The 25,795-nt window shown below is 42.6% G+C and overlaps 1 protein-coding gene and 2 long non-coding RNA genes across 3 annotated transcripts in view; 2 read left to right on the top strand and 1 right to left on the bottom strand.

Moving 5' to 3' along the window:
• Nucleotides 1-1,229: 1,229 nt before the first annotated feature.
• On the bottom strand, nt 1,230-24,851 carry WNT8B (Wnt family member 8B). Its single transcript, XM_019724907.2, has 6 exons — nt 24,547-24,851; nt 7,237-7,270; nt 6,301-6,439; nt 5,360-5,485; nt 4,248-4,390; nt 1,230-4,033 (listed from the first exon to the last, which is right to left on the bottom strand). The coding sequence occupies exons 1-6, from the start codon at nt 24,612-24,614 to the stop codon at nt 3,488-3,490; spliced, it is 1,056 nt and encodes a 351-aa protein (XP_019580466.1). The 5' UTR covers nt 24,615-24,851; the 3' UTR covers nt 1,230-3,487.
• On the top strand, nt 3,785-7,112 carry LOC141572911 (uncharacterized). The gene is made up of 4 exons (XR_012498463.1): nt 3,785-3,922; nt 4,572-4,739; nt 5,640-5,692; nt 6,847-7,112. It is a non-coding gene; the product is annotated as an uncharacterized LOC141572911 (long non-coding RNA).
• The window catches only part of LOC141572910 (uncharacterized), a 45,072-nt gene continuing 40,578 nt past the window's right edge, over nt 21,302-25,795 (top strand). Inside the window, exons 1-2 of the long non-coding RNA XR_012498462.1 lie at nt 21,302-21,429; nt 23,119-23,229. This is a non-coding gene — a long non-coding RNA (uncharacterized LOC141572910). The remainder of the gene's footprint in view (nt 21,430-23,118; nt 23,230-25,795) is intronic.

The following is a 25,795-nucleotide window of genomic DNA, read 5'->3' on the forward strand; positions in this document are numbered from 1 at the left end:
CACTTGCTCTTCAGATAATACTTGCACTAACTTCTATTGATGAAGCAGTGTGAGCCCCGGCAAAGTCCTTTCCCAAAGTGTCTTTGAAGCCAAGAGCCCATTGAAGGGAAGAAAGGCCGGGAGAGGGGATTAGTTTGTTCAGCAGCTGTGAATTTCAGTGGGAGGTTGATGAACTCCGAAGTCTTTGTTTAAATTAAAGGGGGGGAGAAAAAAGCCGCTGCTGGAGTGAGAGCCCCACTTGGGGCCCTGAACTAACACAAGGAGAAGTCTGAGCTGCAGGGAGCTGTGTACTGACTGCGGAGACTTTTCCCAAACACTTTCGGAAAAGGTGTTGTGAGAAGAGAAGGGGGCGGAGTGGGGGATTAGCATGTGAAATGAAGTTTTCATTGACTCCAGTGGGGGTAGAAGGCTATTTTAATGGCATTTTGTTCTCTTATTTTCTCTTTTTGAGCTCTTTAGAGATATTGTTTTGCGAAGGCAGGCTTTCTTCCCCCTTCTTTCCAGTCTTCAGATTGCCTCTATGGGAGCCAACATAAATATTTCTCCTCCAGGAATGCGGGTTAATTAAAAGGAAATGAATGAGTGGAAGCATCCAATCCAGACCCACAATAGGCGAGTGCCCTGGCCTGCCCTCCCCTCCCACCACCACCAGCACCACCAGCACTGAGCACGACCCTGTCTCTGTCTTTGCCCTAACCTGCTGCTCAGGCCAGTTGAGGCTGGGATTCTTTTCAAGAAAAGAAAACCCTGCCTGTGTGTATGCTTACAGGCCAGGGACAGGAAGGGACAGTGTTTTGCACCACCCCAACCAGTGTCCTTGTCACTTCGTAGGACCTCCCTCTGTTTCTGTCCTCTGGTCGAGGACTCCAGATGGGCTCCTAAAGAGCACACTAGAGGAGGGAAGGGGCCTGGGTTGCAGTATGCACCCCACGGTAACTTACTAGCTGGTGGAACAAGCCAGACATCTTGGCATCAGTTTAAATGTATAAAACAAAAGTTTGACTAGCTGACCTTAACGTGTCTTCCCAAGTAGCTGTTAGTTCTGGAGTTGTCCTCATTTGTGAAAGAGAACACAACCCTGGTGATTGAGTCTAAGAGAGAACCTAAACTCCATGATTGCAGGGAGGACCGTGTGTTGTTCACCACTCTATTTCCACTCCAGTGTTTGCTGAGTGAACAAATGCATGAAGGGATAATGCAGGAGTGGGGAAAGCAATAAAGGTCTAAGGTAGCTCAGTAATGTTTCTTTTATAGAACTCAAATGAATCTGGTATCAATCATATCCATTTGGGAATACAAAACAATAACGTGTGAAAGAACTTCCTGGCAGCATGACATGTTTAAGAGTACTGACCTGGAGTTATCAAACATGAAGCACAATAGTTTCCCCTACTTTTCTGCTGAGAGACCTCCTGGAGAATGCAGCTTTCCTTTACAAGAATGCAGCGTTCCTTTCCTTGTCCTTTTATATTTTCTAGCTCTTGCCAGGTTTTCTTACTGTACATTATCAAATAATTCTGCCAAGGGGGACAGCGAGGTTGGTATATGCTGCTGCTTCATGAAGGAAGAAGGGAAAGTTGGGCGACTCGAGGCCCAGATCAAAGCTGAGGGAAGAAGCAAAAGTCTTATGCTGATAGAGCTGGAACCAAAGCACTAGGAGGCCCTGAAGGGAAGTATGTCCCCTATAAAGGAGGAAGGGGAACCTCTCTCCTCAGTAAGTGTTGGTAGGCCCAGAAGATGTGTAGGAATGAAGCCATGGCTTTGGAGTCTGACTTGGCCACCATCTCAGTTTGGATATGGGGGCCCTTCCACTCTCACAGGCTGGCCCCTAGAGCCTCACTCAGCCCCTGTTACGTACTTGGGGCCACACCTCCTCTGTGCTCTTTCCTGCTCTGGGAGAGGTGAGATGAGGTTGTCTAGCATTTGACCAGTTGTGGTCCTGAAGAGCAGACCCAGGACCAGCCTAGGGGAAGGGGAATGGCTGGGAAGCTCCTTAGGCTGCAGCAGATCTGTCAGGGATTGGCTCTTCCCTTCCCAGAACCCTCTCATAAGCAAGTCCCAGCTGTACTGCTTCTCTCTGAGAAGAGGACCAGGAGACTGAAGCACCACAAGCAGCAAGCTCTTAGCTACTGAGTGAATGTCTTAGTGGAAGAATGATGTGGATGATTTACTAATCCTTAGCAGATTAGCCTCAGGCAGGCCAGGCTAACAGGCCATCGGGAAGTAAGGCTCTCGGGATGATGGTATTCTGGCAAGGTGGGAATAAAGGGAGGGCCTACAGGTTATAGCTTCCACCCACCCTCCCCTATATCTCCAAGAATGAGTTCAATACCTGGGAAAAAAGACACGTACCATAGTGACTGCAATAAATTAAAAATTGAAGGTGCTGAACTTCCTATTAGCAACAGTTTCATTGCAGGAAGTTTACTTACTGAAGGAAAATACCGAAGTCCCTAAATCCTGCCTGTTTGAGAACCAGGTTAGTGAAAAGGAAGGTTCCTAACTCCTCCTTCCTTATGACCTGCCTTTAGAGGTGCAAACCAGGGTCCGAATGGAAATTGGCTTTATTGAGCTCAGTCTTGGCTCAGAGGAACAGGGATCCTTTGTGTGGAAGGAGAAGAGGTAAAGTTGGATGCTAGGAGGAAATGGACAGAAGGTTACTTTAAAGGGTAGGAAATGACTGCAAATCTGACCTGACCTAGTTCCTTGACACTGTGGGTCTGTGCAGCACCTCAGATGATTGTCTAGGAAGATCATTACCCCACTGGTCAAGTCCATTAGAGATGGGCATGCAAAGATAAGTAGCGCCCTCCGTTTTCGGCAAGGCAGCACTCTAGGGTTTTCACTTCCCCCATCTTCAACCCCTGCCTCTAGGAACCAGTCCCCATCCTTCTTCCTGGGCCAGTTCTCTCAGTTTCTCTTCAGGGAAAGAGGGCAAGGGGCAAGGGGAGAGAAAACATTAGAGATTCCGGGAGAGTCGATGCCAACAGTTAGCAGGAAATCAAGCACAGGAGTAGCTCTACTATAGGAGGAAGATGCGGCTGTGTTAGGACCTGGCAGCAGAAAATGGGGTGGACGGCAAGAAAATGAGCAAGAGAAGCCATGGCTTTACCCCGCGGGCCCTGCATATTTGAGAAGGGGTCTTCCTGTTCCTAGGGCTCCATAGGCTAGGTCCGGCGTTAGGGTAGCTAGGAAGCGGAGGGGGAAACGTCTATTCTCATCCTCGTCCAAGGAAGATCAGTGGCTCAAAATCTCAGAGTTCTCAGATCTAAGTGTGGGCGGTGAGGACGTTTCAGACAGCTCCAGGGAACGCAGCGAAATTGGAGAAACAGGTTGGAAAGTGACAAACTCAGGAGATTGCAGTTTGGGAGTGCTCGGGATGCCTAGGTTTGGGAGTGCGGGATCTCCATTCCCTAGGTCCCTCTATTACTGGGGTCTCTAAAAGAAGCCAAGGAAAAACGGGGAAAGGAGCAGGGAGAGGAGACCCTTAGGATTTTCTCACGGGTTTGTGCGCCGCGCCCCCCCGCGGCCGCTCGGCGCGGCTACAGAAGTACTTGGTGACTCGCCGGCGGCACTGCTCGCAGCGGACCGCGCAGCACCAGTGGAACTTGCAGTTGCAACTGGACACTGTCTCTGCGCGGCGCTCCTCCACCGCCAGCCCGCAGTCCCCACAGAGCCGGCGGCAGCTGCGGCGCTCCCAGCGGCCCAGGGCCCGCCCGCGTCGCAGGCACTCTCGGCCTTCGGTGCCCAGCAGTCCTAGCGTTTTGTTCTCCAGGCAGTAGTCCGGGGAGTCCTCCAAGTGCACCAGCTCCCGCGTGGAGATGGAACGGAAGGTGTCGGCGATGGCGCCGCGGCCGGCCGCACTGTTGCCAGCACCTTGCAGCAGGTCCACCTTAAGAGCTGCGTGGTACTTCTCCTTCAGGTGCGCGCCCACCTCGCGGAACTCGGGCAGCTGCAGCCAGCAGGTCTGCGTGGTGCAGCTGCCAGACACGCCGTGACACTTACACGTGCGTTTCATGGTGCCCTTCACCGCCTGGGAGAGAGCCAGGAGTGAGCGGGCCAATGATTAAGCGCGTGGGGAGTCTCTGCCTCTGAGAGAGGGGTTTGCGAGGCATCTAGTCAGTCTATGTGGCCAGCCGCCTTAGTACCTCGTTTTCCCAAACTGTTACATGAATGAAGAGCTGTCCGCACCTAAGGCTGGTAATGCAAGGAGCCAGCTGCCTAACCCCAGGGGCTGCAGGACTCACCTTGCGGCCGGCCTCGTTGTTGTGCAGGTTCATGGCAGCCCGGGCATCTTGTCCTGTCTCCAGGGCATCGACGAACTGCTTGGATATTGCCTCTCCGAAGCCCACGTTGTCACTGCAGCCTCCCCACAGCCAGCCTTGACCTCCTGGAAAAGTGTAGGGCGAGGAAAGGTCGTTGAGCAGGTGGTGCAGATCCTCCTGGGCGGCTGTTTCTAATCAGGTTGAGGGGATATGAGATGGGGAAAGATTAGAGCTGGGCGAGAGCCCAGACTCATGATTTGTTTCAGCCTAGGTTTGTTTTTGCCATTTTTGCGCGCCCACGTCCAGCCTCAGCCAATCCGCTGCTCAGGACTCCATGACATAAGTAGTTGCCGAGTGGATTCTCTGCAAGGTACCGGCGCTCCTCTCCTTAAACACAGTTTCTGGCCTTTGGGCAGAGTATGCACGTGCCGTGCCAGCGATTGACTTCCGGAAGGGACGCAAGGCGCGAAAAAGGTGAGGAAAGCGTGAGCATTGAGGGGGATAGAGAGGAACAAGTGAAAAAATATGGGACAACCAAATTGGAAGTTGAACCAGAGGGCAGAGAGGATAAGAGGACAATGGAGGTAAAGAGTGGAAAGGAGACAGAGATAGACAACATGGAGGGACGTCACCCCTGTGTTTGGGAGATTGACTGGATTGAATCCTCTGGGAGCATTGTTCCTTTATCATTATGTTTAAATGAAAGAAAACAGTGAGAGAAGGGCCCACGCAACATTTAGCCTGGTTTATCACAATAGGTTTTGGGCTTAAACTGGTTTGCCCTTACTTTCCTCAGATTTGGAAGAATACAGCTCTTCTTCACCCCACCCAGCTACCCACCAAGCTTTTCATTCTTTTTCTTTTAAATTTTATTGGGGAACAGTGTGCTTCTCCAGGGCCCATCAGCTCCAAGTCATTGGCCTTCAATCTAATTGTGGAGGGCGCAGCTCACTGGCCCATGTGGGAATTGAACCGGCAACCCCGTTGTTCAGAGCTCACACTCTAACCAACTGAGCCCCTTGGCCACCCCTGCTTTTCATTCTTTAAGTGAAATTTACTGGCCTGCCGGACCCACCCCCCATATCACTACTCACCCAGTTGCCCATTCCGGGAGTCATCACAGCCACAGTTGTCAAAATCCCCAAGGCTGCAGTTTCTAGTCAGAGTGTACATGACGCCAGCAGAACTGATGGCGTGTACAAATGCTGTCTCCCGATTAGCTGGCAGGAACCAAAAATTCGGTCTGTTAGAGGGAGGGGTTGCAACCCAAAGAAATACCAGTCATGCTACTTTCCTTCAATATAATCATTACACTCTCCTTTCCCAGCTCCATCCTATTTTTCCACCTTTATAATGTACCTTACTCTCTTCCAGGGTCTACTCCAGCCCTGGTCTCAGCCCTACTCTTTCCCCTTCCATCTTTTCAGGTAACATATTTTATGATTGGGTGGCTAGATTTTTGTTGAAGTTCATGATTGCAAAGGGTTTAGGTGGGAAAGAGCCTGAGGAAGAAATGGGGGAGGATGAGTCTGAAGTCCAGGTTGTAAAGGATCCATCCCCACTTCCTCCCAGAACGTTGAAGCTCTTTCATTTCCTGGCATGGCTGCTCTTTATCTTCTCCATGGGACTCTGGTTTCCAAGTCGTTTCCCACTTGCCTCGTACCTCTCTGCTGAGCCGGCTGAAGGAAGGGGCTTAGAGGCATGAGTAATTATGAACCCTACCTACCTACCTCTTGATGTTATCTGTATCATGAGGAAGGCTTTTGCCAACCAGCAGGCCAAGGGTGGTATAGGATTGGGGGTGGAGCAAGGTCTACTCATTGAGCAATGAGGGTTTGGGGGAAGAAAGTAAAAAGTTCTATAGGTAGGAAAAGGGAACTGGAAAAGGAACAGAGAAGATCCCAGAGTGGGAGATGACCTGAGAACAGACCAGGTGAGGAATAAGGTTGTAGGGAGGCAGGGGGCCATCCCTGGAGAGTGGGGCTCTAACCTGTGGCCAGGGGGTCCCGGGAGCTGTGGCCGAGGCTTTCCTTACCACTGCGAAGGCCGCCATGGCTGGACAGCTGCAGGGCTCTCTCAGGGCAGTTCCAGCGGTCCCAGGCAAACTGGTATTTGCATTCCTCAATACCACTCTGGGCACCGGCTGCCACGCTGCTGGAGTAGATCAGGTAAGCCTGCAGGGATACAGGGGTCAAAATTCAGACTCACAGCAACTGGACTTGGGAGACATTTGCCCCAAAGTGGCCAAGCCCTTCCCTTCCTGCCCACTCTCCTATCCCTCCAAAATAATGACATAGCACTTTAAATATGCTATCTCATTTAACATCACAAATAACCTTGTGAAATAAGAACCATTTTATAGATTAGGAATCTGAGGCTCAGAGAGGTGAACTAAAGCGATTTGCTCAAGGTCCCCCAGCTAGCGAATGGTAGAAGTAGGAATGAAATTCAGTTTTCTCAGGCAGTAGACCTCTCTACATCTTTGTACACCATGCTATTCACTATATTCTGCCTCTTCACAATGATCCCAAATTACATAATTCATGAATTTTCCATGGTTCTCATCTCATTACTATCTTAGAACAGACAATTTTGGAACTGGGAATGTTCTTAGAGACAATGCAGTACAATGCCGGTACTTTGAAGATGGAAAACTGCATCCCCCCCACTGCACTGAGAAGGTTGTGACTGCAGCCTGACACTGAAAGCCTTTTGACTTTTCTGGCTCTGGACATTCTGCCCATAAATTCAGAATCAATATTCCCGACTTCTTGTCTTGGCTCTGTCACTTGTTCGCTATGTGGTTTGAGATGTGCCCCTAACCCTCTCTGAGCCACAGTTTTTCTGTCTGTAATAGATAGAGCATAATAAAAGATGTGGATATAATAAAAAGAAATTGGCATGTGTGGTCTTCAGCCAAGAAGCTAAGATTAGCGAAATCCAAAGAAATCAAAGGAAGTTTTTTTCTTACCTTTGGACCAGTCATCAGGAAATTGTTCACTGACCTAGGAGAGAGAAAAACCACAGAGCATAATGCAGATGCACCAAGTCACTTCTGCTGCCAGAAGCAGTAAGGATTACTCAGGAAATATAATTGATAGGAAGAAAGGGAAAATGGTTTTGCCAAGAAAAGGTTATGCCTAAGGAATCTACTAAAGATAATTTATTTAGTAAAAAAAAGAATACATACAAAAAGAGCTAGTATTATGCTTCCTTTGGATTTTTAAAATTTCAAATAGCAAAAATGTTGGGAATAATGTTTGATCATTATTTTGCCAGGGTGGGAAGAGAGCTCGCATTAACTCACTGCTGTGTACCAGATGCTCTACTCTCAGTCTTTTACATGTTGATGTTGTTAAATCCTTACTATCTCAGGCATTATTATCCCTGTTTTTCAAATAGGGAATCTGAGACAAATAGGGAGTCTGAATTTTGACCCCTGTATCCCTGCAGGCTTACCTGATCTACTCCAGCCACGTGGCAGCTGGTGCCCAGAGGTATTGTGGAATGCAAATACCAAATTAAAATATATTGTTTAAGCTCTCCCAGCTAATAAGTGATTGAAGCAGAATTTGAATCCTGGTCTGTCTGACTCCACTGTACTCTGAGAGGGATACGTCTCTAATCAGAAAGAGGTAAACAGTGGAATATCTTTTTAGGGATCGAGTCATAATTAAATTCCAAAAACAAAACAAAAATTCCAAAAACAATTTGACTCTGGAAAATAGTTTAGCTGTTTCTTTCAAAAACGAAAAATGGACTTGCCAAACGATTTAGCAATTCCACTCTTGGGCATCTATTGCAGAGAAATGAAGACTCATTTTTACTCAGGAACTTGTATGCATATGCTTGCAGCAACTTTATTCATAAGAATCAAAAATTGGAAACTACCTAAATGTCCTTCAAAGGATGAATGGTTAAAAACTGTGGCACATCCCTACCATGGAGTCTTGCTCAGCAATAAGAAGGAATGAGGTATAGAGCTGGAGAATAGATTAGTGGTTGCCAGGGGTTAGGGATGGGGGATGGGTTTGGCTATAAAGGGATAACACCAGTGAGTCTTGTAATGGTAGAGTTAAGTATTTTGATTGTGGTGTGATTATGCAAAGCTATACATGTGGCAAAAATCACGTCAAGCTATACACACACACACACTCACACACACACACACACACAATGAGTGTATGTAAAACTCGTGGTCTGAATAAGCTTTATGAATATTGTACTATAGTTGTAAGATGTTAACACTGGGAGAGGCTTGCATGGGACTTCCCTGCACATTTCTTTGCAACCTTCTGTAAGTCTATAATTATATAAAAATGAAAAATACAATGTATGCATACGTAATCCGGAGTGTTGGAAATTTGGCAAATGGACTTCAGTATAGACATTTGAAAATTAACACAAACATGCTACCTATTATCTTTCTTTTTCCATTATAATGGAAGAAAGTAACATAGGAATCATTATATATTGTACCATGAAATTCAGTGTACCCTGCAGTTCTAATCAGAAAGCAGATTGGGAATGAAATAGACTGAGAAAGTTCAGTTTCCTATCAGAGGCCAAAAGAGCTTGGTTGACTCTCTTTACACAAAATACACACAACACCTAAAATGTGGGTAGTTTCTGAAAAACATTAGTAATAAACTGGGAGGCTGCCATATGAGAGAAAGTGAAAAAGATTTTGAAAAAAAATGTAATGGAATTTTAGAAAATCGTAAAAGACTACGGAGTCTAGCAAAACTAAAGTCCACTTTTTAAAGCTTGGCAGGTGAAATTAAGTTGATTAAAAAGCACTACTCACTTGGGGCAGCAGTACCAGCAAAGTACGAAAAAATGCATTCAACACTATTTAAATGAATTCACAATTGCCAAAGCCATTATGGGTTTGCAGATAAATTTCTGATCTGGAAAGACTAGTGTCAGAAAAGTCACCCAGGCCCTTTCTTTGCCTCAGAGAATGGAGCCTGAGCTTACTCTGGCTCAGAAGGGCAATCTTTATCTTAGGAATAACTTTCAAAGGCTCTTGGACATTACCAGACCAGACAGTGGCTAGTTTCTGTTCCCCAAGACAGACAATATCAAGAAAGAAAACAAAACAAAAATTGAATGGCAGAGGAAAGAGAAAGCTGTGCCATAACCCTGGGGTAAAGAGACTTCCTGTGAGAAGATACTAAGTTGGAATCACAGGGAGTGATGATGAGCAGAGATACTAGAGGGTTCTTCTCTCCTCAAAGGCCCTACAATACGTAACGGTCTGTATGACATGCTGATCTAGTCCATTTGATTAACCAGTCATATCTAATTGAGCACCTGCCGAAGGCCTTATTTGGACAATTTTCCCATAAATTGACTTGTGTTGTTAACCCTCGAGTTATTCGCAGACATAGTTGAACCATATGCCTGACATACTCATATCCAAAATATTCAGTATTAAGAAAAAACTTGCAATAGTTGTGTCTTATTGAGATAATCATTTCACAATATATACATGTATTGAATCATTATGTTGTATACCTGAAACTAATATCATGTGATATGCCAATTTATCTCAATGAAAGAAAAAAAGACTGTATGTCCTTGTGGTGAGCACCAAAGGAAGAGGCTCTTGTTCTTGATTAATGAGACAGAGGCAAGATTTCATTTTTGGGGGGAGGGAGGTAGATAAAAACATAATATGGATCGCAGAAAACACAGTGAGTGTGTGATGTTAGAAAAAAGAAAGAGCGCCAAAGAAGAAGGAATTATTGAGGTGTTTGTATCAGTACCACTTAGGGACAGTAGTGATTGAAGGAAAGATACTAACAAACAATGGAAGATATAACATTTGTTTAGTGGATGGAGGCAGCTCTATAAACATGAGGCAAGCAGCACACTCCTAGACGGAGGTACAAGCCCCCCATTCCCCATATGTACAGTTGCTGATGATACTACCCCCATTGGGTGTCATTCAAAGGGTTTATGCCTTCCCGAACCCTCCCAACTAGTCTCAGATCTTTTCTTGAATTCCAGACTTGCATATCCAACTATATTCTTGATATGTCACTTTGGTGTTTAAAAGCCATCTCAAACTTACACTCCTGATACATCCCAAACTGAACTCCTGGTCTTCACTGACACTATGTCAAACCCGCTCCTTCTGCAGTCTCCCACACCTAAGCAAAGGACAGTTCCTTTTAGTTGTCAGACAAAAATCTTAGAGCTACCTTTGACCCCTTTCTTTCTCTCACATCCTGTATTCAATCTGTCATCGAACCTGCCAGCTCCAGCTCAGAACATATCCAGGCTCTAACCAGCTCTCAGCATCTTCACTGCTATCCCTCTGGTCCAAACTGTCATCCTCTCTTGCCTGGATTATTGGTAAAGCCTACTAACAGGTCTCCTTCTACCTTCATTCTCCCACATGCTACTCTCAAAATGATTGGTCCCTTTAAAGATTGATTCCTTTAAAATATAAATTAACTTTTTTCCATCCTCTGCTCAAAATCCTCCAGCGGTTTCCTATTTCACATAGAGCAGAAGCCAAATTCTTACCATGGTTTATAAGATCCTACAAAATGTAGCCCCCAGTTATGCCTCTGGCCTAATTTACTACTCTCCCCTGCTTACTCTGCTGTAGCCACATCTCCTTGTTCCTCTGACATACTGGGCACCCTCAGACTCCAGCACTTGCTGTCCTCTTTGCCTGGAATGCATTTGACTCACATGTCTACATAGCTTGTTCCTTCACCTGCATCAGGCTTTTTAATCAATGTGTCATTCTCCTTGAGGCTGTCCTTCATCATCCTGTTTTAAATTGCAACTCCTTCCATCCCCCTTCTCTGTTTCATCATTTTTCTTTTCTCCACGGCACTTTTATCATCAGAACACAATGTTTTACATCTTTATTTATTTATTTTTTTTACCCTTGCCTGCTCCCATTAGACTGTAAGCTTCATTAAGGCGGATTTTGCAGGGGTGGGGTTGTGGTCTGTTTTGTTCACCAAGTATTCCCAGTGCCTGGGGATAGCAAGCATTTAATAAATATTTGTTGAATGAAGGAACTTCCTTTTAGGGGTGGGAGAAGGAAGGAGTATCATCTGAGGAAACTCAGAAGCAGCAGCTATCTGGAGAGATAGGGAAATAGGAGAGAATCCCTAATTCATGCCCATGGTCTTAAACACCGTGATTATGCAACATCTCCCAAATCTTTGCCTCCAACCCTGACTCCTATCTTGAGATCCAGAGCTGCATTCCCAAATGAACACTGGACTTCTCTACTGGGAATGTTTCAAATTGTAAAGACAGTATGTCTAAAAGCTAACTCATCTTTCCTGCCAAACTACCCACTTTTCCTGATGTTACTGTTTTTTGTTAATGGAGCTGCTCTCACCATCCAATCAGTTATTAAGACCTGTGTGTATTTTACCTCTATTATATTTTTCACATACCACTTCCCTCTTTTCTCTCTCACTGTCTCAGTGACTCTCACTGTCTCAGCCTCTGTTGTGGTCTCCAACCTAGACCACTGTAGAAGCTCCACTGACTTCTCTACTTACAGTTTTCACCCCATTCCAATCCAGTGCATAGTCTGCAGCTAAATCAGCCTTCTGAAAACCAGACTGTGATGTCCTGTACAAGAAGCTTACACAGTTCTCCAAATCTTGCTACTCAAGGTGCTCCATAACCTGACCCTACGTACCTTTCCAGCCTGATTTCCCATGAAATATCCCTACTTGTCCAGTCCTCTAGTCAAGCTGAACCAGGACATCCATACATTCATGCCTCTATGCTTTTGTTCTTGCTGTTCTTTTTTTTTTCTTTTTAAGTGTGCTTTTCCAGGACCCCTCAGATCCAAGTCAAGTAGTTGTTTCAATCTAGTTGTGGAGGGTGCAGCTCACAGTGGCCCATGTGGGGATTGAACCAACAACCTTGACCTTGTTGTTAAGAGTGCTGCGCTCTAAACAACTGAGCTCACCAGCCGCTCCTATGCTGTTCTTTTAAATCTTTCCCAGTCTTAGTATTTTCAACCAGTGGTGCTGGAACAACTGGATATCCACATGCAATAGAATTAAGTTGGATCAATATTTCACACCATATACAAAAATTAATTCAAAATAGATCATAGACCTATATGTAAGAGAAAAACATTGATAAGTTAGACTTCATCAAAATTTAAAACTTTTGTGCTTCAAAAGGCACCATTAAGAAAGTAAAAAGACAACCCACAGAATGGGAGAAAATATTTAATTATATATCTAGTTAGGCACTTGTATTCAGAACATATAAAAAGTACTTACAACCAAACAATTAGAAGGCAAATAGCCCAAGTAAAAAATAATCAAAGAATCTGAATAGATGTTTCTACAAAGAAAATATACAAATGGCCACCATTAGTCATCAGGGAAATCCAACAAGAATTCACACCCACTAAGCTAAAATAAAAAAGATAGACGATAACAGCTGTTGGCAAGGATGTGGAAAACTCAGAACCTTTATACATTGCTGGTGGGATTGTGAAATGGTACAGCTACTTTGGAGAATAGTCTGGCAGTTCCTCAAAAGGTTAAACATGGAGTTAGCATATGACCCAGCAATGTCATTCCTAGGTGTAGGGTCACGAGAATTAAAAACACATTTCCAACAAAAGCTTGTATATGAGTTCACAGCAGCATTATTTGTAATAGGCAAAAAAATAAAAACAATTCAAGTATCTATCAACTGATGACTAAATGGATAAAATGTGGTATATCTGTACAATGGAATATTATTTGGCCATAAAAAGGAATGAAGTACCGATACATGCTACAACACAGATGAATCTTGAAAATGTCATTCTAAATGAATGAAGCCAGACACAAAAGACCATAAATTATATGATTCTATTTATTAAAAATGTCCAGAATAGGCAACTCTATAGAAACTGAAAGTAGAATAGCAGTTGCTAGAGACTGAGGGGAGGGAAATGAGAAGTGACTGCTAATGGATATTGGGTTTCTTTTTAGCGTGATAAGAATGTTCTAAAATTGATTGCAGTGAGAGTTGCACAAGTTTGTGAATATAGTAAAACCCATTGCTTTGTGCACCTTAAAAGGGTGAATTTTACAGTATGTGAATTATATCTCAATAATGTAATAATCCCACATATTCTTAAATAAGTATCTTGTTCAAAAGCCACAGTCAGCATTTCCTGAAGTCTCACAGCAACTTTTTTCTACCTCATAGTAAGGCTTTCCTTTATTCCCTTATACATGACTCTAAGTAGGGGCGGTCTTAGTTATCTTTGTGTCCCCTCCAGCTCCGACTATAGTACTGAACCTGATAAGTACTCTATACAAATGCATTGAACTGAAGAGTTTTAGAAAAACGATGGAAGGCTCATCAGATCATCAGATGCAACAGAACAAGAAGGGCTGAAACAAAGATTTTGGCAGATCTGAGAGGGAAGTCGTGACAAACGAGTGCTCCCACTGATTTTCTAAGGCTGTGAGGAGATGGCCGTGCTCCATTAGCAGATGATCCTACAAGAGCCACAGACAATGAACGCTGAGCATATGTACACAAAGGTTGGTGTTATGATCAAAACTTGTAGCAAGTTGATCTGACACACGTAATGCTATGTGTAGTTGTTACTGGACTTCATAGTAATGAGGCATCAGTGGTAAGCAATTTACATAAATAACTGTAGTTAGTTTTGCTTTTACACTGCCAAATAAAAGTTTTGGTCTCTTCTCCTTTTGTTAGTCTTCCAGTGTACATACTGACACCATATAAAATTTAACTTCTGTCACACAATAAGAGCTAACATTTATCGAATATGTCAGGAACCCTTCTGAGTGCTTTACCTGTGTCATCATTTTCAATTTTTGTAACAACCCCATGGGGTAGGTACTGTACTATTCATTGAGTGTTCATTCTGTGTATACCAAATACTGTTTCGAGTACTTTACATGTCTTAAGCTCACATAATTATCACAGCAATTCTATGAAGTAGAAACTATATGTCTTCCTTTTTATAGACACAGAAGCCGAAACAGAGAGTCACTGGCCAGCATCACACAGCAGGTTAAGTGGTAAAGCCAGGACTGGAACCTAGTCAGTTTGGTTCTCGAGCATCTGCTCCTTCTGTGCTGTGCTTTTCTGCAGCCCATATTTGCCTTGCTCTTATTCCCATCTGCTAATCTGGGAATGCTGCTCCTTGAAAAGTTCTTGATACGATTCTTGGAGGTCTCCCTCATTAACAAGCGCAGTTAACCACCATGTTGTCTGAGCTGCTTTTCTGTTCTTCCATTGCCCCAGCCTTTCTATGTCCACCAGGCACCCATATCTGCCAGGCATAGACTCTGCTTTACCTGAGGGACACCACATCCCCGGGCATGGTTTTGGAGACTGTTGCTCCTCACACTGGGTTCTATGCATGAACAAAGTGGGGACAAACAAATGTACCACACTAATGCAAGATGTTAAAAACGGGGGAAGCTGGGTGGGGGTGAAGGGGGAGGGGACATATGGGAAGTCTGTGTTTTCTGCTAGTTTTCTATAATCCTCCTCTAAAAAACAGTCTATTAATTTTTTTTAAATGTAGGGATGAATGACTTTTAGCCCCCTTTAGAGTTCTATGGTTCCACTTGGGTATCCAAACTGCTATTTGTGTACAAAAGTCTTATAGAGTTTTAATAAAAATAGTTCTTTCAGTTTTTGCTTATAATACCCTCCTAGCCATCCTCCAGCCCCCTTCAGGGGACTGAAGCCAAGGGGCTTGCTAACAGGTTCAAGTGACAAGCTTCATTGCTGGATCTCCTCTAATCTCTTCCTTTGGAGCGATGCTGTCCTGGGAAGACTCCATAGTCACTTATGCAGATAAACTCCTGGGGCCTGTAATTCTCCTGACCTGCCCATGTAAGCTGAACCCATTGGAAAATTAATCTAAATGGATTATCTTGTAGAGTGCATGCGAATTCTCTGGGGAGTTTATTAAATAAGAAGATTCCTGGGCCCCAGCTCCAGAGACTCTTGTTGAGCAGTGTGTGTGTGTGTGTGTGTGTGTGTGTGTGTACGCGTGTGTGCATGTGTGTGTGGGGTAGGAATCTGCATGTACACATTTCTGAGATGGCTGTATTGCAGATGGTCCTCAGAGTCCACTGGGAGAAACACTGGTCCAGAGGGGGAATAGGGAGGCACCAACCTAATAGGGAGGCATCTACCTAGTAGGGAGGCATCTAATACCTAAGTAATAATTTGAAGGCCTGAGAGACTCAAATTACTGCTTGAATCTTCTGGAAAATGGCTGCTCCAAATGCAACAGTAATAAACTGGTGGACATTTTCTTCTTTTGTATCTGGACGGAGTACCTTCTGATTTGGGTAGCTCTCAGAGCTCTCACTGGTCACTGCCCTGAGGGGCTGGTCTCTGAACTGAGCACTAAAATCACGGATCTCTTTCCTTCCCTGCAGTTTTTCTTGGTATTATAGAATGTTTTCCTGGCAGTGACAGCTGACCTGTTTATGCCCATCTTCCCCATATCAGGAATAAAATATTTGGGGGTAGGTGGGTTGAAATATACTTACAAGGATTCTGAGTGTTTTCTAAGGGCCATCAGTCTTCTAGGAAACATGCTAACTACCTCCACGCGTGGAAGTCTTTGCTGCCATAGCTGTTATTTTACATTCTTAGACCATTGCTCTTGTCATCAATCCTGAAGTGAGTCTTTAATTCATTATTTGATCTATACTTTTTCCTACAAGCTTCTAGCGTCATCTTCTCCTTCTCCCAAGATAATTTACCGATAGTGAGAATTGGGGAGAACAATCAAATCTCTCTCTCTCTCTCTCTCTCTCTCTCTCTCTCCATCATTCATTCTGAGCTCTCACGATAACGTTTCACTGTCAGTAGCCTCACTGTCACTCTCATCTAGTCTGGTTAGCCAAATTGTGTCCTGCTGTCCTGGTCTTCACTACCTTCTGCCACAAGTCCTGTAATATCAACATTGATAAGTTCTTTCCCCTTTCTTTTAATGTGTGTCTAAATCCTTCCTATTCTCTTCATTACTAAATACCTTTTCAATTATTGTTGAACAATAGATACAGGTGTATTAGTAGTTTTAGGCGATGGGGAACCACTAAAGCACAGCCCCGCGCACTTTCTATCATTTTCCCAGTGCATCTCTGCTCTAGGGACCGTCTAACCTTGCCACCTTAGTGGTTATAATCTAGCTGTAATCTAACCACAATGCAGAGTTTCTTGGTCTAGGCTCTATAGCTCCTCAAACACCACAGCTTTCAGTATTATGCAGCTTATCTCCTGGGCTATACTGCTTCCTGAATTGCTTATTCCATCATCAGTCTGGTCACCAGTACATTTTTTTCCCCAGGGAGCTGGAGCAGGAGGGGAGGGACTTTGGATCAACCCAAATTCAAATGCCACAGCTTCTCATTTAGCTCTTGGAAAATCTCCAAGTGTATTTTCTTCGTTTGTTTGTTGACCTAACATTTATTATCGATATACCCATGCAGTCTAATTTTCAAAGCTTCTCTTCACTTGATACCATTTGAAGAAACTTTTACTTTTAATCATTAGTTATTATTGTTTTTTACCACCTTAGGAAGTTCACAGAAAATTGCAAATCCCCATTGTCTGTCAATTACGTCTAATGGTGGACAAGAGGTCTAAGTCACGATCCAATGTTTCAACCATTTCTCCCTATTTGGAGGCTGTTCTCCAAACTAGCACAGCCCACAAGGTAGTCTGTAGCACATCACATGGTACGGTTAGCAGTTTAGCTGCCATGGAGAGCACACATGCCTGATTCTATATAGCCTGCGACACACATGGGCACTGGACCAGGAGTGCCAAGCACCAGGCTATCTTTAGACTTCCTTCTCCCTTTGCGTGACCCAGCCCTTGTTACTAGGCCAAGTCTGTGTGCCAGACTCCCTCTCCCTCAGTGTGAGTTCCTTCCCAGGACAGCACTCCGTCTCATGCAGCGAGCTCCTTGCACGTCAGCCTCACTAGTTTGCCAAGTGTGCCTGGGTACGTTTGAATCCCAGTGGTTGATGTAACTTAAATTTAAGTTAGGATTCCCCTTTTGCATTCCTCACACATGTTTTTAAAAAGCAAAGGTTCTGAATATGAATCTCCAGAATTTGGTGTTTTCTTCTCAACACCCAGGACTTTCATCTCAGTGCCCTCTGATCCCCCACTTTGTTCCTCTCTTCACTTTCCCCACAAGTCTTTAAATAACAGGTTTGGCTTCTTCCTACCCTTTAATCTCATCTCTTGAGGTCCATAAAAAGTCTCTGCGTCATGAAGCTCTAGTTGGCCTATTTCAGGAGAGACCACGTAATTACTGTAATTTGGGGTGAAGGCCCAGGGGAAGGGAAAAATGGTCATGAATGAATATAGATGCAGTTCTCCCTCTGGAGATTTGGCACAGAGAGAGAACAGGGGAAAGGGGGCAATAGATTAAGGGGGAGGGTCCAGTGTAGGGAAACTATCTGGAGCTGGAGCTAGAAGTTGTTCCAGTGAAGCAACTTTCTCTTAGAAGGTTGTCTGACAGCCAGCTTTTCACCTCATGGAACTAGCAAGATGCCTTGGGCTGGGGACAGCCTGAATACAGCAATTTCTGACCAAGTTTCCTTGTGATTCTAACTTCCTGCTATAACATACAACGCACAGGGCACACCTGCACCAGCACATACACACAAATATGTACATACACACAATTGCAGAGAAGGCAGGCCTTACTCAGAACTGAAATAGTATCCCGTTGGTCCAGAATTTTTCACTACCTGCTCTGGCAATACCTGAGGATATTTAAGCTAGGAATAATTCACCACACAATTAGAAAGAGTTAAGTTTAAAGTGCATTTTTTTTCCCAAGGGTAAACAGCGTGACTAATTCTTATCCATTGTAAAGTATAACTAATTGAAATCAGGCTCTTTCCTATTTATCTAGGGGAAGGATTAGGAGGGAAAAAGGCACAAGATACCTGAAGTCTTGAAGGGAAGAGAAGTATTCAGAATTACAAAGACAAATTTCCTCCTTCTTAAAAATGTATCGAGAGGGAACAAAGGTGATATCAGTGGAGAGATCTATTTCAGTAGAACAATGGAACAGAAGCCAGATTACAGCAAGTGAACAGTTATGAAATAAGAGCAGCTAGTGTTGACTCATTGAAGGAGTGTGACACTGAAAGGAAAGAGAGAAAAATGCAGTGAGAATTCGGGCCATGTAATGGCTTTTTTCCAAGATGATTATAAAAGGAAAAATTAAGCAATGTGTAGCTTTGGGTCATATCCCCAAGGCTATTTCACTGATTTAAACTCCATCTCTGTCTTCAAAAGGAATTCAGCCCTATAAATCATTCTCAAAAATTTTTTTTGTAAATGTGAATTTCCTATATTATAATGTAGTGCCCTAAAATATATTATAAAAAGTCTTATAAACCAGTTGGCTAAAAAGAACAAAAAAAGTTAAACGGATGTGTCAATTTTAGTAGTAGTCCTTATATTAAAATTTATATTAAAATCCCACATTATCTCAAATCCAGTCCTTGACAAATAATTACTGGCAAAGACCATATAATAGCCCACAGGACAACTATGTACCATGGGTCTCAGGCAGATTTCTTCCCAAGCAAATCACAAGTTTTCAAGGGATAATCTTTTCCCCTGAAAGTGAATGAAATGTCATTTGTATTCCAGGATATTTTACAGAGAGATAGGCTGTCTTTCCCTGTCCTAATTTCCTTCCTTCTTTTTGTGCTGTAGCAAACTCTGATGAGAAACACTGAGCTACAAAAAAGCACTTGAACGCTTAGCATTTAAATGAGGACTGTAACTGGGAATAAGCTGTACTCATTCTCTGTTCCGTGGTCTCTAAGAGAAAGCTGCTAAGGAACAGCTCAAGCCACTGTTCCCAGAAAGCCTGGGATTGCAGGAACCTCGTCCAGGATCTTGAGGCAGAGCATTTTGCTGTGTTTTCTGATCTTGTTACCTTAGTCCCTCTAGTATAAACTTCAGAAAATATTCATGTTCTCAACTGCATTGATGGATGCAATCCCAGTTTGTGTCAGGATCAAGAAAGTAGGTGTACATGGTAATTCTAAGAATTGTTCTATGAAACACGAGGTGAACAGTTCAAGGTAGGGAAATTGACAAGCCTGGACACTTTGGTATCATTTTCACGACTTAATGGAACTAAGTCCAATGGATGGTAAAAATGTTCTCTCCTCAATCTGATCCAATGATCAATTTCTGTTGCCTACTGTACTACCCAGCACAGCTCAAACAGAAATAAACTCAAATATGTATTTGAATGAATTTTCTGTTTTCACTAATTTATATTCTTGATCCCCCCCCCCCACAAGAGTGGTCATATCTGTGTGATGTCCCCCAAGATTCACTCTAATTACTGGCTCTAGATCTCTCAGACACAGGATAGGGGATTCCCTATCTTACCCGTCTTCTTCCTATTTTGAACTATGGTAGCATTTGGATGATTTAGACTAGGAGAAATATATGCAGTTGAAAATGCTACAGAAAGTATAGACGAAGCAAAATTAGCCAGGGGTTGATAACTGTTGAAGCTGAGTTTTGAGGGTTTGTTATTTATGCTCTTCTATCTTTGTAAAAACACTTTTTTCCATAATATAAAATTAAACAACAGAATACTCTTACAGCAATAATTTATGCAATCTGGGCTCCACCAGACACCTTGGTTTAACATGAAGAAATGCCAGACAGGATAATATGGACGATCTATTGGTTTGCTATTTGTTATCCTGGGTATTGGGGTGGAATGGAACTTTCAAAGTCTAATATAATGAACTGAAGATACTGAGTAAAGGAAAAGGACTGAGATTTATGGTAGCAAAGGAGAATTACAGGGTGTTTTTTTGTAAAAAAATATTTATTAAAAAAATACAATTGTTATCCATATATAGTTGCACATACAAGAGAATTACAGTTTTGAATGAAGGGGAAATTCTTCCTTATGCAGGATGGTTTAAGCTTGGCCTGGAAAACAAGAATTTCATCTGTGTAGCTGCATAGAAACACTGAACTATTGGCCTACTTTCAGGGTCTATTGAGACTACTGGAACATAGCCTCATACTATGCTGGTACCAAAGGATGCTGAAATTGGGAAAACAACCTACTAATAAAAGTGAATTTGGGCTGGTCAGATAATGGTGAATTTAAATGATTCCCTCTTGGTCTGATTTCTCTGGGCCTACAGAAAACTCTGACCTAAGAAATATCTAGAGAAAGGGTATGATCAATAACAAGGGCCTATAATAAACATTAAGAAAAACAAACCATAAAATTTTGGCTTATAATGAGACTAGAGTCTGTCCAGAGTGAATGGTATTTTCTTTCAAGGGGTCATTGGCGTGTAGGTATATTTCAAATGAGAGGCACTGGAGGAAGTTATTTATGTGAACGGAGCCCAGAGTTTTCCCCAACTGTTAACCTAGCCTGATCTTTTACCTAGGAAGAAAAATATGCTTTCTGAAAAGTGAAGGTTTATCCTCAGCAAAATTGTATTGACCTCTCTTTCTAAGCTTTCTGAGTTCTCCTCTGCCTCTCTGATGGAAATAGAAAAGAGTAAATGGAGCCCAGGAAAAAGGGATTTTATTAACAGTTCCAATACAGACTAGCATTACCCAATATAGAGCAGCATTAAACCAATTGTCCCAGCTGGGTAAAGGAAAGAAAAGTGAACTCCTTCCATGGAAGAGAGAGGGTTTGGATTGAAACTCCTTTTCTTCTGGTACTTTTTTTATACCCCACTTACCTCTGTGTAATATCACAAAGAGGAGATCTTTCTTTATGTCAGGATATCATCCACACACACACACAAACACACACAATTATAAAGATGCACTGGAGAGCATCCTCCTGATCGCGTATACGAACTGGTTTCATGAGGAAAGCTATAATAACGTGTCTCCACCCAGGACCTCATAGCCTTTGTAAATAATATTGATAATGATGATAAGAATTGTCATCACCAGTATTATTATTCATGGCAGGAGAAATAGAGACTCGGAAGGGAAAAACACAAGGCTCAAGTTGTTGAGAGAATCAGTGGCAAAACTGGGAACTAAGTTTCTCTGATCATGTCTCAAGCCCTTCGAAGAACTTCTTACGGTGCAGCTGCTAACCTGATCCTGCTCAGAGGTACCTGCTCCCCAAACCCCAAGCTTTTTTTAATGGACTATGATTTTTTTTTTTTTTTTTTTTGATCAGGGAAGCTATCAGTCATGTGACTCTTTTTTTGGCATATTATTTTCCAGATTCCAAAGCAACTTTTCACACTTGATTTTATTTCTAACTTCAGACATTCCCAACCTCTGTGAGGATGAGAAGCCCTTTCTAGTGTGACAAAGCTTAGTAGCGCCTCACTTCATTGCACGTGTTCTTTTTGTGTCTGTTTGTGGGAAAAACTCAACCAAAACTTAATATGACAACAAATTACCATGAATTCCATAATTTTTAGAGGAATATGTATTTGACTGGTCATAATACACATTTGAAAAATTGGAGTATGTATTTGACTCGCCATAATATACATTTGAAAAATTGTAGCACATATAATTTTAGCCATCAGAGATGCCTGGTGAGACTATGGATTCAAAGACCTCCCCCATCCAATAACGGAAGCCTTGGTTAATCAGGGTCCTGCCTGTCATTATCAGATGAAATTTGAAGAGTCGTAGAAAGGTTACCCTAAAAGTGTAAATGTAGAGAACCAAGGGATGATGTATTTCAAAAGCTGCTTTAAAACCCAAAGATTTCAGATAAATTCTTGCTCTGCTGCAGGAAAGAAACTGATCCTGTTTAAATCCTTTGGAAAGGAGTAAAGGTAGTGATCTCTGTTAAAGAGTGTGAGCAGAGCCATAGTAAACCTTTGTGTCCTGAGGCATCTTTCTGATTTGGTGATTGAGTTGAGCAGAGAGAGGGCATGTGAGAAATGGACAGAGCTGGGCAAGACCCGATAGCATTAGGACACATCATTTGGAGTTAAATATAGGCAACATTTAAGGAAAAACATGTTCTAGGTCCATTCATTCCAGATGAGTAAATGTGTTGGGAGCGGAAAGTCAAATTGGTTCATCTCTGGCCACCGTTATAGCCATCGCCCTCTGCTTGGCTGTGTCATGCTTTCCCATTCTCTCTCTTTTTGGAGCCATTAGGATTAAGAAAAACAAATTCAAAGAAAAGATTTTTCTCAAGTTACTAAAGGATAATTCTCTCAGAAGGGTCTCAACAAGAGGAAACTGTGGAGAATGCTTTTCCCTCCCCAATTATTTTGCACTGAGATAACTAGTAAAACTGTATTGTAGGTTCCTGTCATCTTTATTCGATCCTTTTCAAGCCCAGGAATTTCTGCTGATGGACTCTTTTCGACAGTAATTTCAGGCGAGACTACAATTGAACAGCCAAGCAGAAATTGTGGTTCCCTATTTGTTAAATGCTTTTGAGGTCCTCACATAAAAGGTTGATAATGAAGTATTAAGAGAAACATCTGAAAGGCTGCAGTTGGTCAAATTTCTCTGCGTGGCACAAAGGGAAAGCTGACCTTATGCAAAACCCTGATAGTTCCATTATAAGAATAATCAAGATTTAATGTTAAATTAAAAAATCACGTTTCAAGTGCTACCAAAAAAACAGGCTCTTGGCAAAGTATAAATGTTTAATTCAAATTGGGGCTTATCGGGAGAAGCAATGAAAAACTAATTGCATTATACAGGAGATTTGTACATTTTCTCCTCAAAGTCAGGCAAAACGAGAAGGGGTTCTTAAACCCTATTTTTAAATTAGAACTTTCTTTCACATCTCTTTTTTCTTCTTTCTTTTTGAATCCAGACATTTGAATTTGGATAGACAAGCAACCCAGCCACCTTTCAGTGTGGCTGTGTCAGTATTGGAATGAAATGAACATGACCCCCTCCAGCAGGGAAGGATCACACAGTAAAGGTATTTTTTATAGAACAATTCTTCACACTGCCCTGGTGACTGGGGAAAGGAATCTCGTGTTTCTCTTTTGCTGATACTGAATCAGCTGAAGAATACCATGAACATCAGTAGAAATGCTCTGAAATAGTCTCCGCTCCCTTTTGTCTTTTTGTTCTCATGACGGGGAGAGAGGAGACATTTTTTTTTTTTTTGAGCATGCAATATTTAATTAAAATGCCAATTAAAAACGGAACAATTATTTGGTGGTTCCATTTATAATCAGAAGTGTTGCAAAGGATTATATTAACTGGCAAATCATTATATTAATTTGGCATACTGATCAACTCTAATAAAGATGGCTATCCTCATTTATGATAAGAATACACTCTCAATTAGCACAGGAAGCTGATTTCAGCAAAGAAATTCCTATTCTTGCTTCCTCAACAGTTTAGTAGCAATTAGATTCATAGCTTGGGGAAATAAATGGTCAAAATGAGAACTGATAAGAGACTGAACTCATATCTCAATTGGGGAGACACTCCAAACACTCTAGCAACATGCATTTCCTAGATCTTATGTCTGTATGTTATTGCACACTAGCTTATTAATATTTCCATGTATAGATACTTTATGTGGTTTCTGAGAGCTAAGTGGAAATGATGATAAAATTTATCATTTGTGCAATGGTTCATGGTTTACAAAGCACTTTCACATGTCTCATTTTTTTTGAACAGTTTAGAAATATTTGCAAATTGAGTAAATTAAATAATTTTGTAGAAAAGTTTAGATTTCTAAAACATTTTATTTCAGACATCTTTGTTAACCCAGTGCCAACTCAGTAGCTCAAGTTAATTTTAATCTCCAGGAAATGATGGTATGAGCACTTACTTAGACTATTTTGAAAAAATTAAAGTTAAGTCAGAAAGTGCAGAATAAGATACCATTAAATTTTTGTCTCCAGCCCTCACCTCAAAGATCAGATTCAACACACAGTAGAACTTGCTTTGAACCACCGTCCTCTTCTCCGCAATGTTGACATCAGGATTTGGTAAAAGAAAAAAGGCTACTATCTCCCCAAAACAATATTTAGAATATTTGTGATATAGCAATTTAGAAAAATAGGAAACCCCTACCTTTTAATCCATTCCTATTGGTAAAGGTCTAAAGATTTACTGAAATCAGCCATAAATATGGGAAGAGCCCTACTCCATTGAACAGTTTTTTCCTAGGAGAGATCCCAAGGCATCCTACGTTTCTGGAAATAAAAACGAGCTCTCTCTCATATATTACACGCATTTACCTAATTCTAAGTTCCAGGTAGGAGTCCAGGTTACTTACCAGGTATGGCTGAGTTGGAGGACACAGGTGAAAAGAAAGATGCACACAGAAGGCTTCATAAGCAACATTATCCTCTGGAGTGACAGAGATAGAAAATTCTAAAAACGTGGGATTCAGAGCAGTAAGATGGGGAAGTATTCTCCTTGTGGTAGTGGGATGGAATTCTCCTCAAACCCCAACTTCCTTGGGTGTAAGCGATCCCAAACAGAGTTAAGGGGAGGTGAAATGGAGCTGCCAAAGTTCCAAAGAAGAGATTATCTACTTAATTAAAGTTTTTTTTCCCCTCTAAGTCCTTCAGCCAATCAGAACTCAAGTGCCAGAGAAAGATTGAGTCGATCAAAAGAACACTCCAGGATCCTCCCAGACAAATGCAGAAGAAGGGGACGAGGAAAAGGGGACAAAGAGAGGAACACGGAGAAAGAGGACAAAGAAAGAGGGGTGGGGGGAGGCAAAGAGACATAGCAAATCCCCTCCACATAATCACTGCGTGGAGTCTCTCTCCTCTCTCTTGCCTATGCCCTCCCACGCCACCACTACCTCCCCCACCCACGCACACTCACACACAGACACGGAGAGGTGAGCCTGGTCCCCAAGGAGATTTAGAAGAGACTGTGCTTTCCTGGTTGTCCTTTGTAGGGCTTTGAGACTTAATTTGCATTTAGGACAGCTCTCTTCAGAGAAAAATATACCATGTACTGGGTGAACCTCAGCTTGTGATTGGAGAATACAGGGATACAACCCAACAGTCCCTCTCTGGAAAGAAGTTTGGTATCCTTTCTCTAAGAAAGAAGTTTAGGAAACTTTAGAGAGCCTGATGTTTTCTTCCTTTCAACTTTTCCATCAGACCCTTCCTTATTGAATACCTATTACATTCTCAACCCTACACTAGGCATTGTGGACATTTTTAAAACCCAAAACATGATTCTACCCTAAAGACATGTATAACCTAGTGAGGTGATAATATAAGAATGTGATTGAATAAGGTATTAAATTGCGACAAACGGCCTATAAATCATACGGGTTGATTTAGAGAAGGTTTTCTGAAGAAGACAGAATTTGAACTTCAAAGAAGGGATGAGATTTCAATAGGCAGCCAAATTCCTGCCCTCTTAACCTCAGGTGGTGAACTCAGGAGGGTGCCCAGGCCTCCTGCTCACATGTCTCTGAGTTGCTGTCCCTCTGTCCTACTAGAGAGGAAAGGTCACCTCCGTCACAGTGCAGGGGTCCTCAGAGGGCCCCCAGCTCACTC

The sequence above is a fragment of the Rhinolophus sinicus genome, linkage group LG07, assembly GCF_036562045.2.
Source record: "Rhinolophus sinicus isolate RSC01 linkage group LG07, ASM3656204v1, whole genome shotgun sequence".
NCBI lineage: Eukaryota > Metazoa > Chordata > Mammalia > Chiroptera > Rhinolophidae > Rhinolophus > Rhinolophus sinicus.

Bases quoted from the DNA above. Each gene is read 5' to 3' on its own strand.
- WNT8B (XM_019724907.2), bottom strand. From the start codon at position 24,614: ATGTTGCTTATGAAGCCTTCTGTGTGCATCTTTCTTTTCACCTGTGTC. The intron at 6,440-7,236 runs GTAAGAAAAAAA...GTATCCCTGCAG, and splicing joins TCCTGATGACTGGTCCAAAG to GCTTACCTGATCTACTCCAG. The intron at 5,486-6,300 runs GTAAGGAAAGCC...GGTTCCTGCCAG, and splicing joins CCATGGCGGCCTTCGCAGTG to CTAATCGGGAGACAGCATTT.